At 42.7% G+C, this 16,280-nt stretch overlaps 1 protein-coding gene across 3 annotated transcripts in view; it reads right to left on the bottom strand.

Annotated features, from left to right (window-relative positions):
• LOC110401751 (cytochrome c oxidase assembly protein COX16 homolog, mitochondrial) overlaps window positions 1-15,594 on the bottom strand; it is a 38,073-nt gene extending 22,479 nt beyond the window's left edge. The window contains exons 1-2 of one of the 3 annotated variants that reach the window (XM_021403177.1): window positions 14,933-15,284; window positions 6,555-6,632 (exon numbers count right to left, since the gene is read on the bottom strand). In XM_021403177.1, coding sequence (XP_021258852.1) covers window positions 6,555-6,632; window positions 14,933-15,133 — 279 coding nt within the window. In that variant the 5' untranslated portion in view covers window positions 15,134-15,284. Of the gene's footprint in view, window positions 1-6,554; window positions 6,633-14,615; window positions 14,820-14,932 lie in introns of those variants that run through there. The other 2 variants (XM_021403179.1, XM_021403178.1) reach the window with 2 other exon arrangements.

Genomic DNA, 16,280 nt, shown 5'->3' with positions numbered 1-16,280 from the left:
TGATAAAATTCCAGGCAGCCGCAGAACAGAGGAATCACAACTTCCGATCTAGGCAGATACTAAGCCCATGAATCTTTAAATCGATTATTTCCAATCTGTACTAAAAACACAACACCTTTCTGGTTCTTAAAGACAAGCCATTTGTCATTCAGCAAACTTTGTTAAGGTATCCTTACAAAAAGACATAGCATGACATCTAGCATGTATGGTAGAACAAAAAATGCGTTATTACCAAATAATGTTACTATAATCACATCCCGATTTAATGAGACTTTCCCAACCTGCAACAACCATACTGTGGTTCTGAGAGCCCATACATAGTTCAGGTTGCTAGCAGAAGTCTTGTGGTGTTCATAGGTCTGCTGGTACCACTAGAACAGGCTCCCTTCACCAGAGTCTCATTTTTATTCAACTTGATAGGGATTATGTGAAAGAGCAGGTACGGGACACACATTATCTCCAGGTTGTCCTACTGTGCTTTTAGCTGTTAGTGGTGGCAATAAGCAGTGGGTGCAGGTGATTAAAAATCACCCGAAAGCATGAACGTAGTATCAGCCTCTGGATGGAGATACAAAAATCTAATCAAACCCAAGACTGGATATATATTTGGATTTTGAGTGGTTAAAATGCTAAACAGAAAGGATGTCTGAAAAATGAAAATTTACATATCTGTCTGGCATAGCAAATTCAGTAAACACTGTTTATAGATGAAGTGGGGAAGTAATCTGAGCTCAAGCAAAATTGATTAATTTCTCCTAAAATCAATGCAAAATACATGAATCCAACGCTAGCAGCTGAACCTCAAATATTTCAAGAACAACACGGTCAGACAGCTTATTTCCATACAGTCCCCCTGGACTGAACCGAAACAACAGAAAACTGATGTCTGAACATCTGGTACCACCACAATGCAGCCCTGCTACCTTTCATTTCTGTGCCATATTGCAGGGCAGAAATTACTGCCTTGGACGATTCTGAACCACAGTCAAAAGATAAAACAAGCTTCAAATCCCCCTGCCAGCAGGAGCCAGGCTGCTTCACTTAACATTCAATTCTAAAACCCTCCACTAAGCAGACCATGCTTGAAAGCAAGGTTTGCTTTAATTTAGCAAAAAGTGCTCCATTACATAACGAGAAATGACTGACAAAGATTTTTTTTTTCCCCTACAAGCAATCATAAATGTATGCCTAACAGAGCCTCTAAAACACCAAAGGTTTCAGTGTGTTATTTTCTTAATTTTTGGAGGACCTACGGCCAAGATCATTAACGAATTTAGTCTTTGAAAATCACCTAAATCAACTTACACAAGGAAATTAGTCAAAGTTTGTCCTCTTTAGGTGTGTGACTCAGGCCAACCTGACCTGCTTAAGTAAAAACAAATACAAAATCATCAGCATGAATCCCTTGCCACACTGTGCTTGTGTCATTAGCTCACTGAAACCAATCAAATGCATGAAGATGCATTTCTAAGCAAATAAACGTTAGCCAAAAGCTAGCTGAGAAGACTTAACTCCTCCACCAAGTCCAGGGACAGACCCTAAAATGATTCCATGCTTCCTTGCTGACAAATTCTGAAAAGACACCTTCTCCACCCAAAACAATCCACCAAACATTAATTAAAGAGGTTTTGGTTTGACTTTGTTCACACTGGCATCCAACAGGTTCTTTTTAATGCTACCTCCTACGACATCATGAGAGCAGCAAAAGGCAACTCTCCAGAATCCCATTATACTTCAAAGAGCACCAGTGAATCAAATAAGCGTTCCTTCTGAAGGAAGCCATGAGGCTCCAGGGAAAGAACTTTAAGGCAGGCTTCTGATTTGAAGCATGAACACTGTTTAGGCTTCTGCTACAGTCAGCTGAATAGAGATGGGTATTGCTAGAGGCAGTAAGAGAGGTGTTCAAAATCAGATCTAAGCCTTCCGCATCTGAAATTACACAAATGTTTATCTCACCTACTATTTACCTGTCAAATTAAATATACTGCCATGCTAAGGAGGGCACATCTCACTGGAATGTGGTAATAATGAAGTTTTGAGCTTAATCTCTCTGCTTTTTGCTGCAGTCAAACAAGAACATCTTTCTCAAGCATCTATTTGAATAAGGAAAGAAGCATATTATAAAGACATTCCTGGCTCAAACCATCTACACTGGGCTGCCTGGATAGCTCCCAAGTTAGGCTCTGAATTCAAGACAGGAGAAACATGAGCAAGGTGAATCCCAGACAATGCACAGCGTCACAAGCATACATTTAGATGTAGCTGAGCAGATACTGAATGTTTTAATTTCACTTACATAACTCTAATTATACAAATAATCCAATTTAGATTATTTTAAGTACTAACAGCATTAATTTAATTTGACCTTAACATCGGAAGGAGGTGCTGGCACACCTGGAAGTCCAGAGGAAGAGTCTACATGCATTTGGAACAAAATCAAGCAGAAAGTCTGCAGAAAATAGAAGACAACTGAGCGTATGGAATGAGCACGGCTGGCAGCCATAGTCATGCCCATCAGTTATTGTTAGAACAAACGTTGTGCTTTTCCAGTCCAGTCCAATTGCAATGACCTCGCCTGGCCAGATTACTCCTTTGAAATGGTGAAGTCAGTCAAGTTTTAGCCAGAGTTCCAAACTTAGAGAACACCATGCTGTAACACAATTTCAAGCACGGCTCAATCAAACAGAAGCAACAGGCAGTTTCAGTAGCAGTAATTCAGGGCATGGCTCTGCCTGCAACTTTTGTACACACACCTGAGCTGGTTTCTGTAAGGACAGCAACACGGATGTGCCAGCCAGCAACACAGCACAGCCTTGTCCAGTCACTTGCAGATTTATTCCCCTTTTAGGGCAGGTATTGCAGCCTTGTTTAAATATTGAGCTGCTGCTGTTGTCATGATCAATGCTTTCAAACAACGTTCAGCGCACGTCGGAAGCAGAGGAATGTTTTTGACTGCAACACAAAAGCATTCTAATAGGCAGATACCCCTTGTTGACTATCCACTCTCAGCAACCAGTAAATGCTAGGCTGATTTCTTGGACCTTCCTGAGGCAATTGCCAGTTGCTTTCCCACCTGATACAAGGCCATAATGGAAACAGGATGTTTCTCTGCTCCTGTTTCTGCCCGCGCTATTTCACCCTGACTCAAAACACTTGAATTAATGGATCTCACCTGAGGAAATGTTTTTTTTTAAATACTCTTTGAATTAATTAACTTTCCTGTTCCCTATGTAAAGTACAGCAGCATTAATTATCTTCCTTTCATAGAGGAAGTGAGACACACTAACATTCCGTAACTGCCTTCTGCAGTAAAACACTATTAAGACGATTTCTTAGCATTTTTCTTCTGGGGTGTACTCACTTTGCTTAGGACAACACATAAGGAGGAGTGAACCACGATCTACATATCTTATAACCACTGAAAAGGTCAGTACAATGATGCACTCTCACACATTGCACGGTAGAAACTATTTGTAGACTTTAAAACCAATTGATGTTTTGCTTCCTGACAAGATGATCTAGAGACTCCAGGTTACTGCAAGTGCTCATGCTCCACGTACTGTGAAGGAACTTGCTTGGTGTTATCTCCACACACTGAGAACCTGCCTCCCAGTAGTCCATATCAGAACTTAATAACTCTGTTTTATTAGTCAAAAGGGTTTGCTGAGGGGCTGAAAGCCTGGACTTCCCCAGGTAGTTGATATATTGCCGCTCTTCAGACCTTTAGTAACTATCAGCCAACAGTACAGACTGCTTGTCTGTTCTCCTGTCCAAGATTCTTAAATCCAAAATTAGATCTGAATCAGCATACCTCTAACCATGCCTTGAATGACAAAAGTGGGCACACAGTAAATAAATTTTAAAAAAGTTATGTACTTGAAACATTTTCTGTGTATTAAATAGAAGTCACATTTTCTGTTTTAAAGGCATCTCTGTTCAACTACATCTACAACATTAAAGTAAGACAAAGACAGGGCTTAGTTTTCCATTTGAGAATAAAGGTAAACAACTAGGAAACATGCCTACACAAACCCATCCATTGCTTCTCCACTAATTCAAGGTGGTTTTCCCATAAGCATATCTGGTTTTCCATATCCAATTGCAATTTGCATGAACTCTTCCCAGAAAGGAAACAATTACCTAATGATTTCTGCATTAATGGCTATTTTGGCAACAACAGATGATGGAAAAATCCTTGATTCTGTCTCGCATAAAAGGCATTTACATCAATAAGCATCTCTACACGAGTTTATTTAAATGCAGACTGCTCAGTGTACTTAAAGAATACAGCTGGTCTCAGTATCCAAGTAAATTAAGGTATACCCAATGAGCTTTATTTCTTTTCAAAGAGATACACGTGAACAATGCACTGATATCCAAAGATGCTATTCTAAAGGGACAGAATATCTGCTCTTGCTGCTAACCCCTCTCCACCTGCAACTCTGCTTCTGCACCAATCCTAACACCACACATCAGCTGAGCCATCTAAGTCCCGTCTACCTAGCAGCTGAATTAGCAAGAAAACAAGTTTAGCAGTCACGCTCACAAGTGGTACACCATAATTTGCACATCCTTAACATGCAGTGAGAAAAGACAGGCACTCAGGTATTACAAACCCTACCCTACATCCAGATGGGTTGCTTAACTTTCCACAACCTCCATTTTTTTTTCCAGCAGTAATGTGGAAATAATAAATCTGCCATGTCTGACAGCAAGGCTATGAAGCTTCATTAATTTAAATTCCATGAAAGCCTATCAATGTCTGTGTAGAAAAAGTGTTATTTAAGTACAGTTTATATTACAAAGGAGCATCTGTAACAAAAAAAAAAATTCTATTTATGTTATTGTCTACTGCAATTTGCATACAAGAGTCCAGCTCCCCAAGAGGTGCACTCGTCCCTTTTCTGTTAAGGACTTCTGCTAGTTGAAGTGTGTTACATAAGAAAAACATTCTACTCTAACAGGAAGATGTCTTAACCGGTGACAGATCTTATGATCATCAGGATTTTTAATAGCATTTTTAAATTACACAGATTACTGTTCTTTACCTGAGGTACATGTAAAGTATTTTAACCAATGAAGAGAAAGAAGACTACATTCTAATCTCTTATGCTCTCGCAGTTACTGAATTAGAATGGTTCTTAACTCTATTTTCATGGACGTAGAAACAGAAACTAATGCAACGCATTACTTTCATTTGTCTCACTATAGCTACTAGCCTAAAGTCAGTGTCGCTAGATTGCCGCTAATACTACATTGTTCTTTATTTAAATTTCATCTGTTCAAAAATAAAATCATAATGAAAAGAAAACACAAAAGAGATGATGCAGCCTTAAGTAATACAGGCTGGAGCAGAATCCAGATGTCCTCTTTTAGCTTTTCAGAGAACTCCAGGGTGCAGTAGCTTCCCCTCAGAGCTTTCATGTACTGCTGTCTAATTCAATGATGCTTTCCTTGGTTATAAATGCTGAGACACAGAGCCTCATAGATCTGAATAAGCATAACTAATATTGCCTTTTTACTCTGGGCTGCGGTCACTGTGCGGTTAATGGAGGTCAAATGTAACTTACTGAGTACAGATCTGACTAAGAAACTGACAGGAACAACAGACAACTTCTTGCCCCTGCTGTGATCCTCACCTGATCGGAGGAAAACATAAATGCTGCAATTGCTTCTGAAAGCCCAGGACTGGAAGAAGCAACCACCCAGCATACAGCACTGTAGAAAAGAGCTCTAAGATTCTTTTCCTGTTTCTTATGGGCTACATCAAGTAAGGGACTGAGCAGTAGTGGTCTGCGTGGTGCTTCACGGGCCATAACCAGGTATGCAATGCAGGGAGCAATGAAGAACAACTGAAGTAATTTAGATGACCCGTAACAATTGTCTAAGGCAAAACACAAGGGTCTCCACACCCTGAACAGGTGAGGATATGAAAGATTTGACAGTAGAAAGCCACCGTAAGCCCACTCCTGCTTATGTTACATATTCTGTAATGAACCTCTTATGCACAGTGGCTGGAGTCTCACACAAACACTTTTTATATGAAGTGCCATATAATCTTTAAAAAAGCTTCATACTTTATGCAAGTCAGCAGCACTGGGATGAGAAAGCCCCTCTGCATTGCAGTGGCAGGCTTGCATACGATAAAGTGCCCCAGCTCTGGGCGTGCTCAAGGCCATGCTGAACGGGGCCATGGGCAGCCTGATCCAGCGGGTGGAAACCTTTTGTGCACCTTTTCAAATGTATAGTTGCTTCGTCTAAATTAGATACAAAATCTTTGTAATAACCTCCTTCCAGATGTGCTACACTTCCTTTCTCCAGATTCAGAATTACCATTTACAAACAACGGTAGGAACCAAACTATTTATGTTGATCACTTTCCACAGTTGGCAAAAAGATTTGCCATTATCTCAGCCTCTATTATCTACACTGCTCGCTGCCTAAGAGCATATACTAGTATCTCCTAATACTAATATTTTGCTTGTCCTAGCAAATTAGTTTTTATAAGTCAGCACATTGGCAAAATGAAATGAAGAGAAAACCTCTTGAAGTACCTTGCCATGTAGTTTGTGGACATCATATCTTATCTGAGCAAACTCACGGAGTCCAAAAGATCCCCCGACAAGATAGAGCTGAAAAACAACACAATGAAAGTACGTGTTAGGACCATCACAAAAAAGAATCACAGAATCACCAAGGTTGGAAAAGACCTTCAAGATCATCCAGTCCAACCGTCCACCTATCACCAATATTTCCTACTGAACCATGTCCCTCGGTACAACTAAGCATTTCTTTATGAAAAGAATCTAAACATTCTTTATGAAGCGTTTAGATGTTGTGAAGAACACTCCACATATTAAAAAGAACCTGAAAGTTATTTAAGATTTGTTCAGTCAAATCAGGTTTGTCAGCTGAAGATATGGTATATTCACACCATATGCTGAAAGTCTCAAGGAACAAGCAGTTAAATGAATCTTAATATGGTTGACGTATCAGCAAAAATTTTCATTCGCTGATATTCTTTAAGTTCTAATGAGCGTTATGTTAATTAACAGCCTAAAAGTTAACTTAACAAACATCATGTCCTAACGAAAGAAATCAGCATTACCACAGTCAAGTTTATGGTTACAAACATCACTTTATGGTTGTGCTGTCAGAGTGGCTGTGGTGGAGCCAAAGCAAATGCACTGCTGCAGTGTCCGGCAGCTTTAACTAGGGAAAAAGCAGAAACTCTTGCAGCATCACTTCAAAATTAGCCCATCTGACAACAAAATTGCATGAAGTATATTGCTAGGAGATGCAATATGAACTATGCAATAGTTGAACATGCAATAGTTGAACATGCGTATTGCATGCAACTAAAAAGCAAATTTTTTTTTTTTTTTTAGCTTAGATCATCTAATACTGTAAAGTAGCTAGGGGAAGCAAGGCAGACAGCTGCTGCGTGAAATAAATCATGTGCTACTCATTTGGCCTCACCACATTCTTTCACTTGTTTGACAGCAGCCATCTATTATGCACTAACTTCATGTCTGCAGCTATACACGTGTTAAAGAAGTTGACACGCACTTCTCTTCCTGAAGACAAGTTTTGGCTTGAAACTGTAATCTTACTCACGACATCTTTATGCTGCTACCAGGGCAAAAACCCCACTTGGATTCTGGTTTCCTTTTGCTCTTCACACAGCATAAGCAGAGCAGCCAGCCTGGCAAGCTGGACGTGTCGCTTACAGCCATTATCAATATGGATGCCTTACACTTCCAGTACTGCGACGGACAATTTCTCTTTTGACAAAACATCAACTTGGCTCTGCCAGAGCCAAAGTCCAGTGATGTTGTCAGAAATTACCACTGCCACTGAAATATTAGTGTAATGCTGGAAGGCTAGGAGTAAGATCATATAAAAGCATAGTATATACATGAAATATAAAGAATATAGTAACGATACTGTTTCGTCTATGTCTTAAAAAACCAAGCACAACAGTCTAAGACTTCATCACAAAAACAAACCACATCACCATATCCAGCACTTATTTAATCAGCCAGCAGCACGTCAATGCAGTTAGCTGATAGCATGGAGCTACGCAGACAGGGTTTAGTGGGAAAATATTGGTGGTAGGTGGACTGTTGGACCAGATGATCTCAGAGGTCTTTTCCTACCTCAGTGATTCTATGCCACAGCAGCCACGGGCAGCATTTCAGTCAATTACATTTTATTAAAGTGCCTTCAAAAGCCAATAAAAGAAGCAATGACAGAATAAGAAAGTATCAATGAGTTTGTGCATTTGTTATAGCACTAAAGGTAACAAAGTACTCAGAGACTGACTGTGTGTTGAGCGGAAGTATTGGCCTTGGCTAAAGTATTGCCATTCTCTTTTGCATTATGAGGGAAGATGTCCTCACTATGTTCATATAATTGAGTTTAAAGGGAGGAATACAGACATACAAACAATGACAGATCTAGATTTGGCAGGCAAAACAATCAGAAGTGGGGTAAGACATCACAAATTCCAGCAACCTTCTTAGCTTGTTGGCTTTGCATACTCTATATTTCTCACTCACATTTCTAGTTTTGAAATTTATAAAATGGAGATAATCTCTACATTCCTTGCAAGATAAAAAAGCATTACAATGAATTAATATGATCGGTGTAAGTCAAGGGCAAAGCAAAGCCCAGTACGTTCCAACTGCAGCCCAGACAAAAGAGACAGAGGGGAAATCCTAGCAGAAGGTATTAATGATACTATATAAATAGAACAATTAGGTTGGCAACATTTTCATGAGGTCAGATGCAACTTGACTCTCCGGCTAAACTGAAAACTGGGAACATAACTCCACACAAAATGGAAATTAAGTATATTTTTCTCCATTCTGATTTTACAATCGTACAGATGTTTAAATCATAAAATGTAAATGCACAGGCAACTGTAGATAACTCAAGTTGGAAAGTTCAGATACACCACCATTCTGCTAGAGAACTATTAATTTTACATGCTTCAGAATGCAGAGCGCAACCTTTATTATGTAGTGAACACAATCTGCTTAATTACTTGAATGCATTCAGCAGAGTGATGAAACAATGCTGTGCTTTTTCCTTTACACCTGAAGTTTACCATTAGAGGTAAAATCAGGGAACACATTGGTGAGCCAGCACTCAGCACCCATTGTTAGGGTGAGCAGCTCAGCAGCACCATGAGCACAACCCCCCGTCAAAGAACTCACGCTGGATCATTCCTTTATGTTTCAGTGAGTACACAAAAAAAACAACCCTACAATGTTGTAATGCAATTATGCATGCATGGAAGACTTGCGTGTTGCAAAACAAAATGAAAGATAGGATGTGACATAAGAGCACCATCTGTCACATACACTCAGCAACCTCAATAAATGTCTTACGTAAAAAAATGACATAAAATTCTCTTTAATTCTTTTTAAAAATCTATTTGTTCACTTCTCTGTTGGGAAGTATGTTATGCAATTAGTTATGGATGGCATCAGCCTGATCACTTGAACTGCATCTTAGGATGGGTAACGCTCGTGTTTGTCACAAACTACAGCTAGATGTTCACCAAGAACCCATAATAGCACAAGAATGTAGTTAAGAGCAGACCCCTACTTTTTTGGAGCCATTTTCAGTCTCTTGGGCTGAAACAATAACAGGAAACAATCTCTCCGGCAGCAGCAATTGGCAGGGTTATAAGCATCCCTGTTGCTAGAGAGACTCACCCCCGCTACAGCACTGTGAAAGGCAGATCACTAAGGTACATTACATTCGTCACAGAGCCCTACATGAATCAAATCACACTAATTAGTGCTGCCAACACAGATTACGGTGTAAAGAAAGCAGGAAAAAGTTATGATAAATATCGCTGGTGAAGGAATGTGATAATTTCCAGCCTTTTCTTCAAGACTGCTGCTCCAAAACCCACTAGCTATTCATTGTGAGCTTCAAAACTAGAACAGCCATGAATGATTTTATTTTAGTTTGCAGTAATCACAGTCAGAAGGGTTTTGGGGTTTCCTTTTTAAATAACTGTCACGTATGCAGAGCATGGCTGGTGAAAGACAGCAATTTGGCAGCCCAGGGGACTGAAGTCTCCCATTTGTTCCCTCAAAAAAGCAGCACTTCACGCTGCCAGGGAAATCAGCCGAGCCTGAAGCGCCCTCCTCTGCCAGCTCCCACACACAGAAGATGTTTGCCAGTGCTGTGCGGGCTGCTAAGAGAGAACCAGAGCAGAATCCTCTCAGAAACTGACTGAGACCTCACCCTGCACCCAGCGGGAGCAGAACTGGGTCTGCCTTTCTTCTTGTCCGCAACCAATGGGAATCATTGCCAGCTCAGATCAGAGGAAAAACAAAAATAAAAAAAACAAAAATACAAATCCCTTAATTTGATTCAAGAGCATAATCAAGTAAGGGAGTGCACTGACTTACCATGTATGTTAGAGCTCACGAATGGCGCTACATCCAGAAACAGATTAAACACTCCCATAGATGGCTGCATGCACACCTGGGGCAGTTCCTACCACAAACCAGAGGCAGTCACAACCAGCAGGCAGTGCGGACCTGCACAGTGCCACACAACACGGAACTCCGCGAAGAGTATCACACTTGGCCCAAGTACCATATTAATCATCTCAAGGTAGAGTACGTTCAAGCAGTCACCCTGACTGTTGCAAATGCAGGTGGCTACAGGCCGCAGTACAGTAAAAAAAGTCCATACACTTAGAATCATAGAATCATTTGAGTTGGAAGGGATCTTAAAGGCCACCGAACCCAAATCCCCTGCAGTGAACAGGGGCACCTTCAGCTCAGTCAGGTGCTCAGAGCCCTTCCAGCCTGACCTCGAGTGTCTCCAGGAACAGGGCATCCACCACCTCTCCGGGCAACTTGTGCCAGTGCCTCACTGCCCTTACTGTAAAAATCTTCTTCCTTATACTCAATCTAAATCTCCCTTCTTTAGTTTGAAATCATTTCCCCTTGTCCTATCACAACAGACTCTGCTAAAGAGTCTGTCCCCTTCTTTATTACAGCCCCCCTTTAGATACTAAAAGGCTGTTCTCAGGTCTCCCGAGAGCCTTCTCTTCTCCAGGCTGCACAGCCCCAGCTCTCCCAGTTTGTCACTTGCAATGCTACTATTCTCTGTCTTAGGCAGAAAAAAAAAAAAATTGTTTATTCAAATGTCCATTTCATAACAGGTTGGAAAGCATGGCGAACGCATTAAGTAGAAACCAACCTAAGAACAATGCAGAAGAGACAGCAAGCCATATGTTCCTCAGTGTGAGCAATTAGCAAAAAAGGGCATTTTCAGCCACAGCCCTGTCACTTTGCATTACACACATTGATGGCTCGGGCTGCTCAGATGACCCGAGAACTTCACTCAGCAGCTGCAGCTGTCTGAAAACCAGGTTTTCCATGGTGGCCAAGCTGCAGCTGCTGGATACCACCTCCTCCTTCTCCAGAAGCTCCTAAAAGCAAAGATTTGGATTCCTTCTTGAAATTACCATTCCGGGCACTCCCAGGTTCAAAAAGTAGAAAGGAGAGCCTACTTGTTTGTCTAAATGCTTATCTGGAAAATAGTCCTCAAATATTAAGAATCAAAAAGAAAAGTTGAAGGCACTGATTCAAAAGGTGAGCTCAGAAATGTACAAGCTGACAGTTCTGCATATGTCACGTCTCATGTAAAGCTTCACGAAGTAATGGATGTTAATGAAAATCCTGCAATTCCCCAATCCTGCATTCCCCCATCGCCACCTTGAGCGATGTGAATGATGTTAACAATAGCACTGACATATCTAGAATTAAAAAAGTCAATTGCAGTAATCCTTTTCCATATGCTATCAGAGGATAACCATTATAACCATTTTTACAGAGAGAGCATCAGCCACAGCTTCCAGATGAGTTGGACTTCACTAGTGACCACAGACACAGAAATCCACATCCTGATGGCTTGGAACTGGGGTTTTTGGAGTAGGTCAATAAGGATGGGAGACCAGTGGTTCATTGCATGGCCTGAGACACCACTGGGGTTCTCCATGGGTCCCCTGGGAGATGACCAAGTGGCTGCAGCACTGCTGGACACCGCCCTTCTCCTCCTCTGACATCTGGAACTAAGTGTCTATCAAAGAAAACCTGCACTGCTCAAGGCAGCAACACAGATGGCAATGCAGGACAGTCTGCGCACATGAACACTAGTGGAAATACATTTTAGGAAAACATTTATTCACAGAAAAAAAGATCTTTCACAGTTCCAGGCTACCCTCATCTTCTCTTTCGGCAACACTACATGCAGCACTTGAAACATCAAAGATCCAGAGAGAGGAAGAGACCCACAAGGAAAGTGCTTGCGCATGCGCAGTCGTTACATGATGAAGGAAAAGGAAGAAAGCAAAAAAAACAGGAAAGACATGGAAATCCACACCTACAGATATGAAGGACTTTGTGATGTGCTACAAGCTTGAAACGTGAAACACCCCATATACAGAGCAATATACTTAAATAAGTGTGAAACAGAAATCCCCAAACGAGGCACAGATTGTGCCTCCTGCCTGTGAAGACACTGAGAATTTCATTTTTCCCCTGTGACAACCACAGCTGCACATGGCTTTTGCACCTTAGATAGTACGAAAGACCCTTGTCTGGAATCAGTCAAAGGCAGAAACAAATACAAGATTTGGAAAGCGCTGTGAGCGGGCAAGTTAATGGTTTTTACCATGTTTTTTAAAGCAGTGATGAAACTCTCCCAGGACAGAACCAAGTATCCTGAAAATGCTTGTGTACGGTAGGCTTCGTGCGATAAGGAGAGATTTTTACATCACCATGATAGGAAAGAGATGCCAAAGCAGCTGGCAAAGACACTTAAGTCACCACAGCACAGCCCTTCATCTTCACAGTGAACTTCAGAGCTACATCTGTGCAGTCAGCCTGGCGCCCACACAGCTGTCACCACCTTCACCGTGGCCCTCAGGCCGCCCAGCCGGCGGCACACGAGCCGTGCCAACATCCCACACCAGGTGACATCGCTCTCTCCGCATGCACTCCCTTTCACGCCACGCGGAACAAGAGACAAGTTCGCAGAATTAAAGAAATCACTCACAGCTAGGGCTTCCTGCAGGACTAAATCCCGTCCCCTCCAGACTCGTTGGCACTCACAAAGGAACACTATCACCTTTGGAAAAAGTGTGACCAAACACTGCGACTGTCGCATCTTCCTGGCAAAGCAGCTGTCAGTTTGAGGTTTTAAGGATCAGACAAGAAAATCCCTTCCAGGAGAAAATATTCTAACAACTTCCAAATGAATACAAGGGGACAAAAAAAGGATCAAGATGATAATTTGCACTAAAAAGAAGAAATGTTTTTAATATACATTTGTGCATGCACATGTATAGTGAGAGCCTAACCTGTCTCTGAGTTATCATCTCTTTAACCTTGGAGTCTTTTTAAAGAGTGCTACAGGGGCCTTTCATTCAAATATGCAGTGCACAGAGGCAAGACACAAAATTCATTTAAATGATAACAGTTAAAGTTTAAAAAATACAGTGTTGGTGAGAAGTCTGGCAGTACTGAAGAATAAAGTTTTGTCTAGTGAAAAAATGTACAGCATGCAAGAATCTAACACGACCTCACATGTCAGTATTATCACCAAACTTAGCAGAACTTGGTGCTCACAAAAGGCATGCTCCTCTGGTTCTGGGCACGCGTTCAGTGCCTCTACTGCTGCAATTGATCTTTTAGCAAAATTGTGTTCAGCTCCAGAGGTGCTTTCAGAGTTCAGCGTTCAGCTGGGGAACCGTCACAAGCCGCATGACTTGTCCTTTTCCTTCCTCGTTAGGAAGCCCTTGGGCAGCAGCACGCTAAAATATTCACAGGAGAAAATAATTTTAAGGCAGGGGAGACATGAAACCCCAGAAAGAAAGAAAGCAGAATGTTCCTCCGCTTAACACTGACTCCAGAGGAAGGATCTCTGCAGTAAGGAAAGCGGAATGAAATTAAAGAGCGAAAAGACAAATAAATAAATAAATAAATAAATAAATAAATAAATAAATAAATAAATAAATAAATAAATAAATAAGGCCTCAAGAAACTTCTGCTGTGACCAATGGGAAGTCGTGCAAAAGCACCAGAAAGGCCAGAAGGGCTGCCATGGCCTGGCACAGAACTGAGAACGCGCCATTGCTGGCAGCTGCTTGCTTAATCCCTTCCTAAAAAGTACCACAAACTTTCCCTCCTAAGAAAGAGACCCTTCTGCTTCAGCCTCCGGCCTGAAGCACGTGTACTTCAGTACTTCCTTCACAAGCCACGAAAAGCGTTCACCACCTTCAACATTTCAAGAGCCGTGCGGAACTTCTCCAAACAAGCTGACTGGATCCCTTCACATAACCCCCGGCAGCAGAACGCCTGCTGCATCTTGTATGCCACACTTCTCCGAATCTTCCAGAATTTGCCATCGCCACCTCTACAGGAGCTGATAAATTTGTCCTGCTGAGGGCTCGGCGCAGACCAGAGGAGTCCTGTTCCGCCTCTTCACTCTGCAACTTTCTGTCTCTCAAAACCACGTTTCCTTTTTTGCTCCCGATATTATGACCCACGTGTACTCTGCAGGACCCCCCAAGGTACCTTCTCCGTTTGGAAGACTGGTCGCTCGTATGTATTATGGCATTTTTTTTTTGACCCAGTAAGAACGGAAACGAGAGGCAGCACATCTGCGCCGTGCTTCCTGCAACGCTTCATCAAAGGCGACACGTCGGCCCCAGCTGCAGCTCCCCGCCCGCCGCACCACGGACCCTACCAAATAGGATGCACTCACTACCGGAAAGCTACGGCCACCTTTTTCTCCAACAGCTCGTCGCTTCTAAGTGTCTCTAATTTAACGGCGCAGCACCTTTCCCCGCCCTCCCGCACACCCCCTGTGCCTTAGCCCCCGCCCCGCTCACCAGCAGCGGCACACCGAAGGTCATCGTGCGGCCCCGCCACAGCCTGCGGAGCCGCTCCATGGGGCCGCCCGCTCCTGCCATTTCCGGCGCCGGGCCGCTGCCGCACCGCTCCGTCCGCCGCTGCAGCCGAGACACAGGGTTCCGCTGTGCTCCGCCGGGCCGGCGCGATGCTGAGGCCTGCTCGAGGAGCGGGGCGCCCATTGCCTAGTGTTGTATAAATGTATCGTGTCGTTCTATTAAGGTCTCGCGCTCGTGAGTGGCGGTTCGCTCTGTATTCCAGCACAGCGACCATTCAGAGTTACTGCAGCGTGGTGGTCACGGTGAGATCAAAGTGCCACCTGCGAAACTGCAGCGACCCACACTTGGCCCTGAGTTATCCTGCTGAGATATAGTTAGTTCCCTTTGGATGCATTCGCGGGAAGGAGGAGGGACTTTGCCTTCACGAGAGACAACTTTGAAGCCACAGAAATGAGAAAGCAAAAGATTGTGGAGAAAAAAAACTGTGGCCGAACTGAGGTCAGGGACATTTGGGGAAAGCAAGAGGCACTGAGGGGCCGAGAGCTTCTACAGCTGGGACACCCAGCAGGGCAGGAAGGGAGGGCAAGGCTGCATAACCACTGGGATCATTGCTGGAAAGAAACACGCAGCTTCTGCCCTCCCCAGGGCAACATGTAGGCATTGTTAATATTCAGTTGGTGGATAACTGCTGCGTAGCCAGCTGAATCTTCACTTACAACAAAAGACAGTCAGCTCATCACTGGTAAGGTGTGCCTGCAGCCCCCAATAGCTTCTGCAGGTGAACAGACATCTTTCCTGAGGGCTTTCTCTGTGATTTTGACCTTCCATCAAAGCTCACTGATTAAAGCAGTCCCCAAAGTCTGGTCTCTAGCTACATCTTCCAGTTTCTTTCCTAAGGAAGTGACTACCACTATAATACTGTCAGTTTTTCCACATTATTATCCGTTATCCTAATCACATTGCACCCCAGAAACTCATATGTCCTTTCAAAACAAAGCTGGCTGCACAGATAAACTCCTCCAAGATTTAGAAACAGTAGTTATTTATTCTTGGTAGCAATGTAATGGGTTCTACTTTTCACTCAAACACCTGAATTCCAGAAAGGCCAGCTTTCATCTGGGAGTGAAGCCCATGTCTGAGCTGCATTGAGGGTGGGATGAAGTCATCACTGAGCACTCCTGGGATTAACCTCCCAAAACCAAGTCAGCTGCTATTATAGACACAGAAGTGCTACAAAGATAGGTTATTACTTACCTCATTCCTCTTGCTGTAACTTTCCCTAGAAACAGTTTGACTTGTAACTCCAGCATTATGCTAACCTTACCTCACC

The sequence above is a fragment of the Numida meleagris genome, chromosome 6 (genome assembly GCF_002078875.1).
Source record: "Numida meleagris isolate 19003 breed g44 Domestic line chromosome 6, NumMel1.0, whole genome shotgun sequence".
In the NCBI taxonomy this organism is placed as follows: domain Eukaryota; kingdom Metazoa; phylum Chordata; class Aves; order Galliformes; family Numididae; genus Numida; species Numida meleagris.
Note: the sequence above shows the minus strand (reverse complement) of the source record. Positions and strands in the feature narration are given on the sequence as shown.